The sequence below is a fragment of the Aspergillus foveolatus genome, assembly GCF_047715535.1.
Source record: "Aspergillus foveolatus strain CBS 279.81 unplaced genomic scaffold BDW70scaffold_74, whole genome shotgun sequence".
In the NCBI taxonomy this organism is placed as follows: domain Eukaryota; kingdom Fungi; phylum Ascomycota; class Eurotiomycetes; order Eurotiales; family Aspergillaceae; genus Aspergillus; species Aspergillus foveolatus.
In genome coordinates this window covers 79,878-93,885 of record NW_027396138.1, presented here as the reverse complement: position 1 = coordinate 93,885, position 14,008 = coordinate 79,878, and the positions used below count along the sequence as shown (strand labels likewise).

The 14,008-nt window shown below is 52.7% G+C and overlaps 5 protein-coding genes across 5 annotated transcripts; 3 read left to right on the top strand and 2 right to left on the bottom strand.

The window, feature by feature from the left end:
- Nucleotides 1-912: 912 nt before the first annotated feature.
- optB (small oligopeptide transporter, OPT family) lies at nt 913-3,991 on the bottom strand. The gene is made up of 2 exons (XM_073738118.1): nt 3,689-3,991; nt 913-3,632 (listed from the first exon to the last, which is right to left on the bottom strand). The coding sequence occupies exon 2, from the start codon at nt 3,435-3,437 to the stop codon at nt 1,047-1,049; it is 2,391 nt and encodes a 796-aa protein (XP_073592172.1). The 5' UTR covers nt 3,438-3,632; nt 3,689-3,991; the 3' UTR covers nt 913-1,046.
- Nucleotides 3,992-4,735: 744 nt separating this feature from the next.
- On the bottom strand, nt 4,736-7,079 carry BDW70DRAFT_153436 (uncharacterized protein; the record flags this gene model as incomplete). The annotated part of the gene is made up of 7 exons (XM_073739636.1): nt 4,736-4,848; nt 4,901-5,401; nt 5,446-5,705; nt 5,754-6,194; nt 6,245-6,748; nt 6,832-6,896; nt 6,960-7,079. The coding sequence occupies 7 exons, from the start codon at nt 7,077-7,079 to the stop codon at nt 4,736-4,738; spliced, it is 2,004 nt and encodes a 667-aa protein (XP_073592171.1).
- A 2,051-nt stretch (nt 7,080-9,130) lies between these two features.
- BDW70DRAFT_163633 (uncharacterized protein) lies at nt 9,131-9,792 on the top strand (the record flags this gene model as incomplete). Its single annotated transcript, XM_073741326.1, has 3 exons — nt 9,131-9,385; nt 9,439-9,651; nt 9,751-9,792. The coding sequence occupies 3 exons, from the start codon at nt 9,131-9,133 to the stop codon at nt 9,790-9,792; spliced, it is 510 nt and encodes a 169-aa protein (XP_073592170.1).
- Nucleotides 9,793-11,268: 1,476 nt separating this feature from the next.
- Nucleotides 11,269-11,782, top strand: BDW70DRAFT_163632 (GFA family protein; the record flags this gene model as incomplete). The annotated part of the gene is made up of 3 exons (XM_073741325.1): nt 11,269-11,389; nt 11,437-11,645; nt 11,702-11,782. 3 exons carry the CDS (start codon nt 11,269-11,271, stop codon nt 11,780-11,782), a joined length of 411 nt encoding a protein of 136 aa, XP_073592169.1.
- A 495-nt stretch (nt 11,783-12,277) lies between these two features.
- BDW70DRAFT_171447 (putative citrate synthase) lies at nt 12,278-13,731 on the top strand (the record flags this gene model as incomplete). The annotated part of the gene is made up of 4 exons (XM_073743219.1): nt 12,278-12,489; nt 12,539-12,736; nt 12,781-13,524; nt 13,608-13,731. 4 exons carry the CDS (start codon nt 12,278-12,280, stop codon nt 13,729-13,731), a joined length of 1,278 nt encoding a protein of 425 aa, XP_073592168.1.
- Between the last annotated feature and the right edge of the window lie 277 nt (nt 13,732-14,008).

Genomic DNA, 14,008 nt, shown 5'->3' with positions numbered 1-14,008 from the left:
TATAGCTGGTGGGAAATATGCGTGTTTCATCGTGTTTCATGTAGATCGCTCCAGCTGTCCGTCTCCTTCTCCTTCCGCGGCGGATCTAGCACGGATCCGTGGCGGGGATGAGGCCGGTAGGATGCGAATGATATGTTTGACAGGTGTTTATTGTAGATTAAGCCTTGTCTACTTCGTACAAGAGTTCTTCTGAGTTGCTTCATCTTATATCACATATAGAGCATATATACTCCACGAATACTAATTTGTCTTCACCGCTACAGGACTATGTCATAGAACGAGATGGTACTTGCCTTCGCATTCTGATATATAGCTCTAGAGCAGAATTATTGTCATTGCTGTTGGGCTTCAATTGCTTCCTTTAATTCCATTGCCATAGACTCCATTGATCTCTTCAACCCTCCAGGACTTTTTTCTTGTCAAAGGTTCATTTCAGTGCAGATAAACTCTCAGTCGAAATTCCTCTAACTACCGGGTATTCACTGTAGATCGCGGTATCTACTCCGTTGCTTCTGCCTCCTTCAAGATGGGTCTGTGATTCGAGACAATTCGGAGGTTCCTCCGTTGCGGGCCGGGGAGGCCTGTGACGATCCTCACTAATCCGGAACGGCGTAGAGGACATTCATCTTAGCGCCCATAAGCACAATTTGGCAACATTCAATTCACCTAGCGCCCTTCAACCTCTATACAGTGCTAAGGCTGAATGCTGAAGAAACTGGAGGGATGTTGGCTGGTACTGTGTAATGGTGCGGGGAAGGCAAATGTTCTAGGGCTGAGTAAAGCAGGTGATCTCTGTACGGATTCTATTCCTATCGGAATCAGACGGCCACGTTAGATGGAAATCCAAGTAGAGTACATACATGAAACAGTCGTACGGTCACAGGGTCAACATTATATAACTGACTATCCTAGCAGCGAAAGCAATAAGATATCCATTACTCATGACCATGACATTAACCATATCTCTCTGCCTTATCGCAACATACGTAGTCCAGCAAGTCTCCATCTTAATCCAACAGCCCCTGCCCTTTCTTCAGACGTAGACACTACCAACTCTCCGGTCCAAACTTCACCCCGGTCACCTGCACAGCCGTCCCCGCCGCATCCATCGTATTCGCCGCAATGTTCGTCCCCCACCAGGACGGGAACTCCGTCTTGGTCAAGTTCAGGGTAAGGAAGATCAAAATGGTGCACAGAGCAAGGCCCACATCTAGACCGGCGGAGAGAACATAGTTGTACTGCATCCACCAGCCGCGCCAACGGTCGCGGATCCACTTGTTGAAGATGAAGCCGACAATGCCCCAGGACAGATAATTGAGCGGAGTAGCAGGAGGGATAAGGCTAGATCCACCGAAGATGATGGGCGCATTGAGCAGGCGCACGTAGCGGGCGTACTTGGTGTTCCGGAGAAGCTTGGCTGCGACGAAGATGGCGACGGGGAGGGCGGCACCGGCAAGCCAGAACCATTGGAGACTAGCGTAGAGTTGGCCAGGAGAGAACATCCGGGCGGGGCCAATGGTGCCCCAGATGATGGAGGCGTTGAAGAAGACGCGGCCGTTGGGGCAGGTGTAACGGTTCGGCTGATCGAGAGTGCAGACGTTCGAAATGGCGCCGAGAGCCCAGTTCATGACGCAGACCTGGACGATCGATGACCACAGGCAAGATATCATCTGCGCGGCAAAGGTCACCCGCGGAGGAATCTTCATGTAGTGGCCGAGTTTCATGTCCTGGCAGAAGTAAAGGCCCTGGTACATGCTGATGTACCCATAAGTTTTGAAGAGCATCATTGCCATCGGGCGGCCAGGCTGCATGTACCCAATTACAAACTCGGTAATAACGTTGAGACCGATCTGAATGTTGGTCGAGGCTTGGATAATCCCGCAAGGCACGAACCAGACGGCACCCATGATCAGGGCAATGAAAAAAGCCCACCAGCTGAGATGGGTCGGGTAGCCAAGTGTGACACCAAGCGCCATTCCGATCATGATAAGTGTGATAGCGCCATACCACCATAACGGAACAGGCTTGAATCGAGCCATGAGCCGTGCATGGACATCCTCGTCCTCGTGACCGATTTGACGGAACCGCACCCAGATGTCTTTTCCGTGGAACAGGATGGCATGGATAAGCACAGCAATGATGGTGGCAAAGGACAGCCCATAGGCGAGAGAGAAGGTGGTCGATAGGAATAGAGGAGAGTAAGCTTCGTACTTGGCCTTGTCCAGGGTCATCTGCGGAGTAAGGATACGCGTAACATTGTAGACTTGACCCGTGTTGTCGTAGCTGCTTGAGTCGCTGATGGGCAGGTACTTGGCCCAATGGGTGCCAGTGTAGTGCAGAGCCGGGGTGACGACCCAGAAAAAGATGAACATGCCCAGCAGAGTGTTAGCAATTCCGTGCCAGGGCGCGATGAGCGGGCTGAAGTTGAATCCCGAAACCTGAGTCCAGTCAAAAGTCATGGGAATCAGCGAAAGGCCGGTCCAGCCGCCGAACAACTGATTGATGACCACGTTGTTCGGCTTGATCCAAGTCACCCAGGCAAAGACGCTCAGGAACGGGGCAATGTATCCCGGGAACCAATACCAAAGAAAAGACCCAATCAGACAGTACAGAAACATACGGTACTTGCCAATCGTCCAGCCAGAGACTTTGCTTGGGTCAGGCTGGCTTCTGTCATGGAGCGCGTTGAAAAGCGCACTGTTGATCAGCGTCGACGGCCAGATCATTGCAGCCGGAGTAACCAAGAACCGGTGGAAGAAGCCGGCCATTCCAAAGCCCAGCATCTGGGTCGAGATGCACATGAAGATCTCAAACGCCCAGTCAAAGCGTTGCTTGTAGAAGGCGCGCTGGGCGAGCAGAACATCGGTCGCGTAGGCCGCACCACCGCCAAAGGTGGCATTGGCCATGATGACCGCAACAGCATGCTCCTTCTTGCTGTAAGGTCCAGGATTCAAATTGACACTCATTCCAAAGATCCTGATTGTCTTATGGGGCATGACCTTGGCCCACGCAACACCGATAGGGTAGGCGACGACCTGGGCGACGTACGACGGAATGATGATGTACGGCTGGCGCATGGAGAAGAGCATGTTGAGCGCAGACCCGACTGTAGCTAGGAACATGCCAATGGCCCAGGCGCGGAAGGTGTTGGAGTGGTCGCCCTCGTCGATATTAGGCACGGCCGCGCGCACTTCCGGGTAGGGGGAGTTTTCGAGAAGACTAACGACGATGGACTGGCGCCTGTCCTTGTCGGGTGCGTGAAGGGCATCGTTGACCTCGTCAACGACTTCGTCGGGAAGGTTGGGGTCCCAATGGTGGTGCTCTTTCAAGTGCTTAAGCTGCTCGACTATGTCGAGGCCAGCGGAAACGGAAGGGGCATCGTCACTGGGGACGGAGTCGTTTGCGGAGGTTATACGGACAGGCGTATCTTTCTCCATGCTGGCTCAAATGAACTCGTGATGAGTTCAAGAGTTGAGCACTCAATGGGATGGAGATGGTAGGAGAGGAGGATAGGCGGTGGGTGAGGAGAAAAGGGCAAGTGTTACAGCAGACCAGGGAGGACGGCACCCTTTTGACTGTCCGCACCTTATCTGTCTGGCCAGGTAAGTCGCATCCATTTCAGCAATTATCACCTGAACAATTATTAACTAACCATTGTTATCAACGAGATAGAGGGAATAAATGGTACCTCCTCTCTAATCGGCTGGCGTAGCATGGCGCGCCGTTATCTGCGACTGCTCTGCTTCTCCTGAAAACGACTGCGGCCGGCTCCCTTCTCCTCATCTAGCATAGACGTCTCTTGTCCTATCAGCACAGTCCATCAGTCCGAGACAGTTTATTTTCCGATCACAGTCGCACGACCCCGCCCTATAGGTTACCTTTGGCCAAACCCCAGATACAACTCGAGTCCAAGTCCAAGCGGCGACCGCACAAGGAGAAGGGGTATCGGATCTCTTTCCTGGTTGGTACTAACTCTTATCTGGGCGGGAACGGCACAATCTTAGCACGAGCAGTCTCATGATGATTGCGCCCAGTCTGCAACGTTGGCAGCGGTGCTTGTTTCTGTGCTTGTGTGCGGATAAGCTAGCGAAGCTCGCGCTCAAGCCTGCCCCACCGCTAACCGCCCGGTCTGCCCGAACCGATAGCTTGGCCGGTGGAGATACGGTGCGGTGTCTGGTCTGAGTGTATGGGGATATATTCAAGGAATTGAGGGTGCGACTGGGAGTCTGGAGGTCGACGACTGAAGATCGCGGGGGAAGATGGGTCGAATGTCAGAACTGTAATGATGCTAGCACTGGGAACAGTATGATCAGCATCTCTAAGTTCGAGAAACCTATCAGTGCGTGGAGTGCAGGCTAAGAGACGGTTAGCAGATAACAATGTTACATTTAACCATTTTGGCGCGAGGCACCTCTGGCCACATGCCTCGGAAGAACTGGGGATAAGAACCAATCTCTATTGCTCTACCGGTGCGGTGGCTGTTATTATTCCAGAACGCCACCTCCAACAGTGTAAATATACCCATGCCACCTGCCTTATCCGGACAGGGTTACGGAACAAGAGTTCATATCTCAATCAAATGATCCAATCCCTTTGCCATCCAAGCGAGCATCCGTACCAAAGGCTTCCGCTTTAACCGAGTCGACGTTCGATTGTCGCCAACAGAAATTCTTCAAACGCCATCTGATATGAGGAAAGTCAAGCCAGCCAGCTGGCTCTGAGAGTCCGGATGCCATCATTCGGGGATATTGAGGGCCCATTCCAGGTCCGTCCAGAAGCCATCGTCGTAGAGGTGGTTGGCAGAGCCCTCGGGGCCAGTAGGCGGTTTCTCGGTGTTCTCCTCCGTGGCTACAAGTTATTAGCGCGACTGAACTAGAAGATGTGGGAAACTGACTGGTACTTGGTAATGGTGGTTCAAACTCATCCTTGAACCACCACATGGCATCAATGATGGGGCACAAAGCCAGGCGGCTGCGGATTCGCAGAATGATCATGACGCTACCATCAGCCTTGCGAAAAGCCTTGGTACTATTATACAGGTGGCTCAATACAGTGACAACCTTTGTCGGCATGTCGGCGTTGTCGACAATCATGAGCTTGGCGAGGTTGAGAGACTTCATAAAGTAATTTCGAGCTTTGGCAAAGTCGACAATATCGGTATCATGTCCTTTGATAATACGCAGTAGTATAGACCCTGCAAGGAGGAGCCCGAACCAACCCTGCGATGGGCAGACGGCAAGAGATTGCAGTTCGCGAGCCATGTCTGCAACCGCATCGATTACCGCACATGCCGCGGTTTCTAGCTTCCGGAGGCGATTATCCGCGTAGAGGGTATGGTTCTTTAGAAAGTGCATTCCTTGGATGCTAAGGCAAGCAACGAGAATGTCAAATCGGGCCATCCCTGAGATATCAGCTGGAGCTTTCCCCCGCAATTGGATGACTTACAAGTTGTCGCATCGATGTGTAGATCATTGACACGCTGCTCATATGCTTTCAGAAGCAAGTCCAATCCTCCTTCATCCGCCGCACTCAGGGTAAGAACCCCGTATTCATTCACCGCCGCACCACACTGAGTGACAATTTCCTGTGCTTTCATGCGGGTCCGGACATGGGGCGACATGTTCTGGTACAGCGTCTTGCGTTGGTTGACGTCGTGCGCCATGTCAGGCAGAGTGCGAGGAGGCTGCCCTTTCATCAAGCACGCACTGCCCAGTGTCAGCTCGAGCGGGCCAAGGGCTTGGGGCAGGGCTCACCGTTGGTAAGTGATGACGGTGTAAGCCCATAGCTCTGAACGACGACTTATGTCCGCCACCTGGGGCATGGGCTGCTTGGTCTTGAAAAACTCGTGGCTAGAGACTGGGTTGTGCATACCGTACATCATCGCCACGTGCAGGAGTAGACCAGTTAGTGGGAAGATGATGTCGACTCCACCGTCGGCCTTGGGGAATGGCCAGTTCAGTACCAGGAGCAACCCCTGCACGATGTTCCATGCTCCACTCTCTGACAGCGGCGAGAGAAATGCCATGCTGATTATATGCTTGGCGAGGGCTGGAAAGATCGTCGGATTCTTGGCGCATGTCCTAGAGGCAGTGCCGATTATAGTCCAGAAAAGGAAGTCTGACTGTTCGTAGGTGAGGTTAGGGGAGCTTTCGGTGTCAAGGCACGGCATGAACACAACATATTGGCGATAGAAACTATAAACCGACGGTCAGAGCTGGTATAGGCAGAGTCAACAGCGACTTACATGTTGAATATCTCGTCAATCTCATCGCCACTCAGAGTGACGCCGCCGAGAGTGCGCGGTAGCGTGCGATCCGGGTCAACTCCAGCCATGGCAAGATTCTTCTTCTTCGAGACGACGGGTCCCATGCCGACGGGCGGCTGCAATGGCTGGGGACGTGTCTGCCCACTCGCTGTGTTCTTGTAGATGGATCCCGGCACCATCTCTGGAAGCTTCGACCCGTTAGAGCTGGGACTCTCAGATGTCGCGGCAGTGAGATGAGGTAGCCCGTCAGAAGCGATGTCTTGGAACAGCAGCTGCAGGCCCTCAGCTCCGTTAGAGCAACTAATATCAGCATCGTTCGCGTCAACGCGGACACCGGTCGCTTTATTGCGCTTGACGTTGTCCGCGGAATTGGGGTTGGGCATCATCGTGGTAGCGGATTCGCGGATCTGGTGTAGACTGGCTGTGCGGGCGTTGAGCTGCTTTCTCAACTCATCAGTTTCCTTCTCCAACCTCTCGTACTTCCTACTCGCTGATTAACACTGCTCATGTCGGTAGCGGCGTGGGCGTACTGGCGTTTGTGTTCCCTACGGAACGCTTCCGATAACACACACTCGATTCCTAGCTTCTCACAGCGCGAACAAGGCTGCTTCTGGTACGCGTCGCAGCGCGCCTGCTCGCAGAAGAAGTGTTAACAGTTGACTATCTGAGTTCGCGTCCAGGCGTGAGATTTTACCTTCTGCTGGCGACACTGGGTGCAGGCCTTCTTGCTCCTCTTCGAAACTCTAGTCGGTTGCGAGTCATCAGCATCGGCTATGGCCCCACCAGAATTAAGCATCTCATAAAGGGACAACATCTTCACAGAAAGTCTAACACAGAACGAAGTGACTGAGGGCTTACGTGAGTGGGTGGAAGTCCTCCATCTCGAGGAAGCCGCTTCACGCCAGCAGTGTTATGCAGGACACAGCTGGGAGAACATCTTCTGAGAGTCCAGCCAATAGTATAGTGGTTTTGTTCACTCGCAGTGGGACCAGAGGACATTAAGTACATCAAAGATGGCAGTGGACAGTGAGGCTGGAGCTGCAGAGAACAAGCTTTTGGGTGGCCACTCACTGTCTCGGCTCACCACGCGCAGCCAGGAATCTTCCGGTACGATAGAATAGAGTATCACCCTGCGGACAGTTGCCTAGAGCTGGACTTTGAGTATCTTTGAGGCCCGGCAAGACAGATCTGGCCACAGTTAGCGCTTGAAGTCCAGCTGGGAATTTAAGAGTTCTTTCAATACTCAGGAGCCCTTTAATCCAAACTCTTTGATCCAACAAGTCCCCTCAGGCTAGGGAAGTCCATTAGCCAAGTACAACCACCGATGAATATTGGAGAACGTTAAAACCAACCAGATCGCTCGCATACTTCCAGGTCTGTCCGCCCCAACAGAACATCCTAGGGAGTCCAGAAAGTGGACACGGTGGTTTACCGTAGAGGTCGCAGTGCAAGGCAGGATGGAGAATTCTGGACCGGTACCGGCGCTGTATCGCTGTGATCAGGCAATGGACCGGAAGGGCCGGCGTCTTTTGCTTATCTTCAGTAATTATGAGTACAGCTAAGAGTGAGAGTGCAAGGGTTTCGTCGTCGATGAGGTGAGCCGATCGCTCATCTTAGCCCAAGAAATATGTCGCCGGCGTCAGAATGTGCATTGGCAGTAAGCAATATATATACAGCGCCTGCCCTCAAGAGCACCACCACCAATATAATCCTCTACCAAGTTTGATTGACTGATTATTGTCAACTCATCTTCTGTATAAGATCTAGCCGGCTGAAAGACAGCGCCCTGCTTGTCAGCCCCCTCTTCCTCGTGTCAGGCCTCTCTAGCTCAACCGTGGAAGCCCCATTCCTCAGGCTGACAGGCTGCACCACGAAGAACTGACATTCGAAAGCCTTCCATGTCATTGCAACAATCCCGCAGACTTAGCCCCTGTCCAGTCACATGCGCCGAGCCCAGTCACACAAGGCCGCTGGCGGGAACAGTCCTATGCGTCTCACAATGATGCACCTCAGACAAGTCAATGAACCTGATCACGACGCCCAGAGACATCGCGTCCAAATGAAGCGGCACTGATGCTACAGTACCACGAGCATCATCTGCAGTTACTTCTACCTCCAGTGACAGTGACATTGAAAGGTGCCTCCAGTCGCGCGACGACCTTCCCAGGATCTGGTTTCTCTCCCGGTACAAGGGTTGTAACCGGGCGGTTGACAGCCCATCTTACGGTCGTTGACTGGCGGACAGAGTGTGCTGGGCCCTGTTTCTGCAGTTGCTGGTCCAAGACAGACCCTTCAACTCGTATCCAGCCTCTTTTCTGTCGGACAGCACCTGCTCGTCGACAGTGAACTCCTGTGCAGATGTAACACAGGGGTATGTGACCACGGCATATGGTGGTTCGCAAGGCCTGAGGCTACTGCTGGAAATTGAGGGGGCGGTCGTCGAACAGTACAAATCATTTTTCGCATTTCTCGAAGTCAATCCGGTGGTGTCTGCCCAGGTCCTGTTTGAGTATGATTTTGCTGGCGGCCGGAAAGAGTCGCTATAGCAAGCTTTCTCTCCCTCATGCGTAGGTACCTATTCAGGACACTCCCATGCTTATCTCTCGAAATCGGCGTCTTAGTTCATACGCACAATCAGACTCTTTCAGCAATTCAGGAATTTGCCTCAGAGGCTTCGATCCCTTCAATGCATAGATATCTGCAGATTGGGAGTTAAGAAAGATGTCATTTGGCTTCGAATTTGATTTTCGTGTTAGGCGATACTGACATCACCCTTGCCACGACAAAGACAAACATATCACCAACGCCCATTCAACTCTCAAATTCACATTTATATTGGAATAAGAAGGCGAAAGACCTACCATCATGTCTTCTACTGAATTTTCGTCGATCGCGGACCTCAAGCGCGCAGTCGAAAGCGGCCAACGCATCACGCCGGAAGACGTCTCGGTAATTGGCCAGATCGAACGCGAACTGAGTGGTGAAGCAGGACCGATGCAAGAGACTGCGCAGACACTTGCAACACGACAGATGGATTTCGATGCGAAACTTGATGAGCTCGCGGTGAAACCGCAGAGCCATCTTACGATGGAAGATGCGCAGGAGATTGAAGAGATGGAGGTACGATGCTAATTCCTATGATGAAAGGTGTTATTAATGGTGTTCTACGATAGACCTTCGCGTTCAATAAGCCTCCCGGAGCCGGCTCCATTGCCGCACAGGTCAGGTCAATTGCAGAGAGAAACGACGCGCTCGGTCTCCCTCCAGTATCTGCCGATGCGGACGCTGCGTTTGTGACAAAGGACGATGCGAGAGAGGCCCAGCATGCTGAAGCGACGATCTACGGCGGGCAGAACCCTAAAGGTGGAATGGCTGCACAGATGCAGGTAGGAACTGCGGGGCTATTCCGGAGTAGCGGATGGAGTCACGAAGCCGCTCCAATCACCCTATATACCGGTACAGACGAAAGCTAACTTTTGACAAAGAGCGCAGCAGATAAGCTGGAGCATGCCAGACGCAGGATCTAAGTGGGCTTTTTGGGTGAGGTACAGAGTACGAATACTCTGACCCAAGTATCTGACAAGAAAGCTGACAGCTCGGTCAGAGTTGACCCGCGCTTACGGCAGTCCGCTGTCATGACGATCGTGCAATACGGTTTGCATCTTGGCCGGGAACCGAGAAGCTCTGACTGGTCCTCAAACCTGATTCGCAACTGGCGGATTTCCTTTTGTTCTGGGCTGCATACGCTAGTATATCGTTTCTGACTCTGGCGTTTCAGAATCGGCTCTTGACAGGACAGCCCAATGGAAAAATGTATTGTCGTTATCCTATCCTATCCTGCATCTCTGATTTGGAATCCTTCTAGACGCTTGGTTAGCATTGGCTACTGCAGGGACTTATCACACCTCACTGTAATCTGACGTAGCGAAGCCGCGTTTCAAAGCACACGGTTGGCGGTTGCGGTATGTTATGATTGGAAAAAGTGGGCTGCCCACAATCTATCACCCGTAACTTTTTAAGGAAGCTGGTTGTATCATAGCAGTTGGGGTTCACTGTGCAGTCCATCTGTCGTCTCATTTTCCTACAGTGGTTTGTGCAGATCACAGCGTCATAACTCGCGTATCCGCGTCGACAGGATACCCAAGAGTAAACCGGGTAAAAGGCAGATTGGCTGCAGAAGCTTATCATCGCAGCCGCTCTTCCTCCATTCCATTATGCAGGATATAGCGGCAGTGACAAATACTTGCAGCGGAGCTCGGTGTTCGAAATTCGGAACTAGCAGCGAAGCTGCAGCCTGCAGGACTATCGCGACCGAGGGGTTCCACCGCGTCGGATTCAGAAAGAGCTGAGCTGTAGCTACATGGCTGGACGAAGGCGTTTATTGGTTCAGAGGACTTGTTCGGGTCGAGTCGACGGAGAAGTACTCCAGAGGAGATCCGGTTCGTTCTGAGGCTGGGGTTGCCCCTCCTCTTCCTGCCCCTCTGCCTCTATAGCTGCGATCTTCAAAGCAATGCGAGCTCGCCAGGCACGGTGTCTGCGTTAGGAATAAAAACCATCTAAATAGAGTCAATCGGAGAGGATTCAAGCGAATGGGAGCTCGTAGCGTACTCAACTAAAGGTTAAGAAAGACTGCGGTAGAGCTAACCTCGAGACGAGCTAGAGGAGAGTTGGAGTTGTGACGCAAAGCTGTGCGGCCCCCGCTCCTCGCTCGTTGCTCCTTCGCCGTCTTCGCGGTCGTTCCCCTCCATCATGACAAATAATTCTCAACCTAGCTCTCTCCGGGTCTCGCTTGGTGGCTCTCGGTGAGAGGTGATCCGCGTTCCCATGGATTCCTGATCAGAAGCAGAACTCTGCAGAAGAGTGACATTGCCCATGCTATAAATACGGGTTCCCTTCTCAAAAGGTCCTCAATCCTGAGCACCTTGATCGCACACTCTTCCACTCGTCCAATCAGATACCCATCCCCCTCGCTCGTCTCAAGCTCTCTAGAATTTTCCGTCAAAATGCCTTTGACTGGACACTGTCTCTGTGGTGCTGTCACCTACAAGGCCGAGGTTGGCGACCCCCTCATTACTGCCTACGACCACTGCGATGACTGCCAGCGTCAGACCGGTTCTACCTACTGTACGTCCCGTCCTTTCGACGACGATTATCCTCACTAATTTGGTTAGCTCTCGTCGCTGTCGTCCCCAAGGACACCCTGACCATCAACGGCCCCACCAAGAGCTTCGCGAAGAAAGGATCCTCCGGCGTGGCTGTCCATCGTATCTTCTGTTCCGAATGCGGCTCGCCCATTGCTCACGACCCCGACGCCGTTCCCTCGATTATCGCTCTGAAGGCCGGTACTTTGGACACTGAGATCAAGAAGAACTTGAAGCCTGTTCGTCAAGACACTGCTATGATACTCTGATGGATTATACTGACGCGCCGTACTAGGACACCGAGATCTGGACCGTCGGCAAGCTTCCCTTCTGCCAGGAGAATCTGGAAAAGCCCTTCAAGTACATGCCCGAGTAAACGACGATGGAGACGATTTATGAATGGACGATACCAGTTTATTATACGATAATATAGGAAATTGAATACTTTTGGTCCCTCTTTGTTCTCTGTGTATTAATGTACCCCAGTCCTTGCCCTCAACGACCAGCAAGGTCATGAGATCTAGCATGACCTGCGGCTCCGAAAATTCCCAAGATGCGTCTTTACATGTTAGGAACACTCAGACTCAGCCCATTTGCGTCTCACGAGTCTCCCAATCGCATTTCCGGGCAGGACCAGGATTAGATGAACACATGGGTGCTGTGAGACACGAAACCGCCATCCGGCCTTGGTAGGGTACACGCACGATAAAGGTTGGCCAACCTGTGTAAGTCACTATGGCCAATTGTCCTTCTGAGCGCGAGTACTCGCATTCGGACTCGGACATTGGCACTCTCCGGGCTATCTCCGTTCACGAATACAAAAGCTTACCCTCACGCAGACGAGGTATAGGGGGTCAACGAATCCTCAACGATGTCGTCAGGCACGCTCTACATCAGGGACTCGCGAACAGATGCGCTGTACGAGATTCCGATCCGAAGGAATTCAGTTTCGGCCGCCGATTTCAAACGGATTAAGGCCCCAGGAATCGGCGCGAACCGAGCCGACCAGGTCTCAGGCGGACTGAGAGTGCACGATCCGGGACTGCTGAATACGACTGTAATTGAATCTGCTATCAGCTTCTCGTACGCAAGGCAATGTCTGCGAGTCGCCCAACTAGACTAACATCACCAGAGACCATGAACGTGGCCTCCTTCTCTTCCGCGGCTATAGCTTGGAAGAACTATGGACGAGCGATTTTGAAGACATGCTGCATCTCCTGGTATGGGGGTCATATCCGACGCCGCCGCAGAAGGAGCAGCTTCGATCCAAGTTGGCCGCGCAAATGCTCGCCGTCCCTGAAACTGTCCAGACGGCGGTGCAGTCCTTGCCGTACGTACTCTACATCGGCTTCTTACGACGACTGACCAGCCTAGCAACACCACGCCCCCGTTAGCGCTCATATTAACGGGTCTATCCACCTATTTATCCTGCATTCCAGAGACTATTCCCGCTTCTACCAACGCCCATCAATACCGGGCTAACAGGGAAAACGTTGACAACGCCGTCCTACGCACCGTTGCCGCGTACGCAGTGGTGTTTGGGATCGTGGCAAGCCACCGCAAGAGCATCCCATTCACCCCACCCTCTCCGGATAGGACCTACTGCGAGAACCTCTTCACAATGGCTGGCTTAATCGATCCAGTCGCAGGCGTGCCGGACCCAGTCAAGCTCTCCTGCTTCCGCCGCTTCGCCATGCTTAACGCTGACCATGGCATGGCTCTTACCGTCTTCTCGGCCCTCGTGACGGCCTCCTCCCTCACAGACCCTGTATCGTGTCTCATCACATCTGTTGCGTCAGCATGGGGCCCGCTGCACTTTGGCGCAACAGAATCCGCCCAGCGCGCTTTGGCAGATATTGGGACGGAGGCCGGAATCCCTGCCTTCCTAGACGAAGTCAAACAGGGTCGTAAAAGGCTATTTGGCTATGGCCACCGCTCCTATAAGAGGATAGACCCACGAGTGCGTTTTGTCCAGTCAATCCTTCATGACCTACCTTCTACCCGTCTCCTGAAATTAGCCGAGGCCATTGAGTGCGCTGCGTCGGCGGATGACTATTTTCGCAGCAGGGGTTTATACCCAAATGCGGATTTTTATGGGAACTTTGTCTTTACGGGGATGTACGTTTCCTTCCTTTCTTCTCTTGTCTTCTTTGCACATGCTACACTTGTCTGGGTCTCTGGTTGACTAACTACTTCATAAGAGGGTTCGAGGTCGAAATGATCCCGGCAGCTATGCTTGCGCAACGAATCATGGGCATCATGGCGCACTGGCGGGAGTACATGCGTGAGTTCTGTGCCCATACTACCTATGCGATGCAACGGTGATATCCCATCGGAAGCAATTCTGCTATATGCTGACGTTCGGCCACGTACTTAGTAACATGCGGCAAGTTGTTTCGTCCAGCGCACCTCTACACGGGGGACGCGCGCGAGGATACGTATCGACCGAGAATCTGAGTCTGGACTTGCACTCAAGCTTGAACGTGTTTCTAGACCCAACCGCTTGTCCTACGTGCGTTCGCCTGGCCCAGTCACCGTGCTATCGTGTTTGACGGGAGGGTGTTATGCGCCACCAGCGCCGCCAACTATTGAAACGATAGGT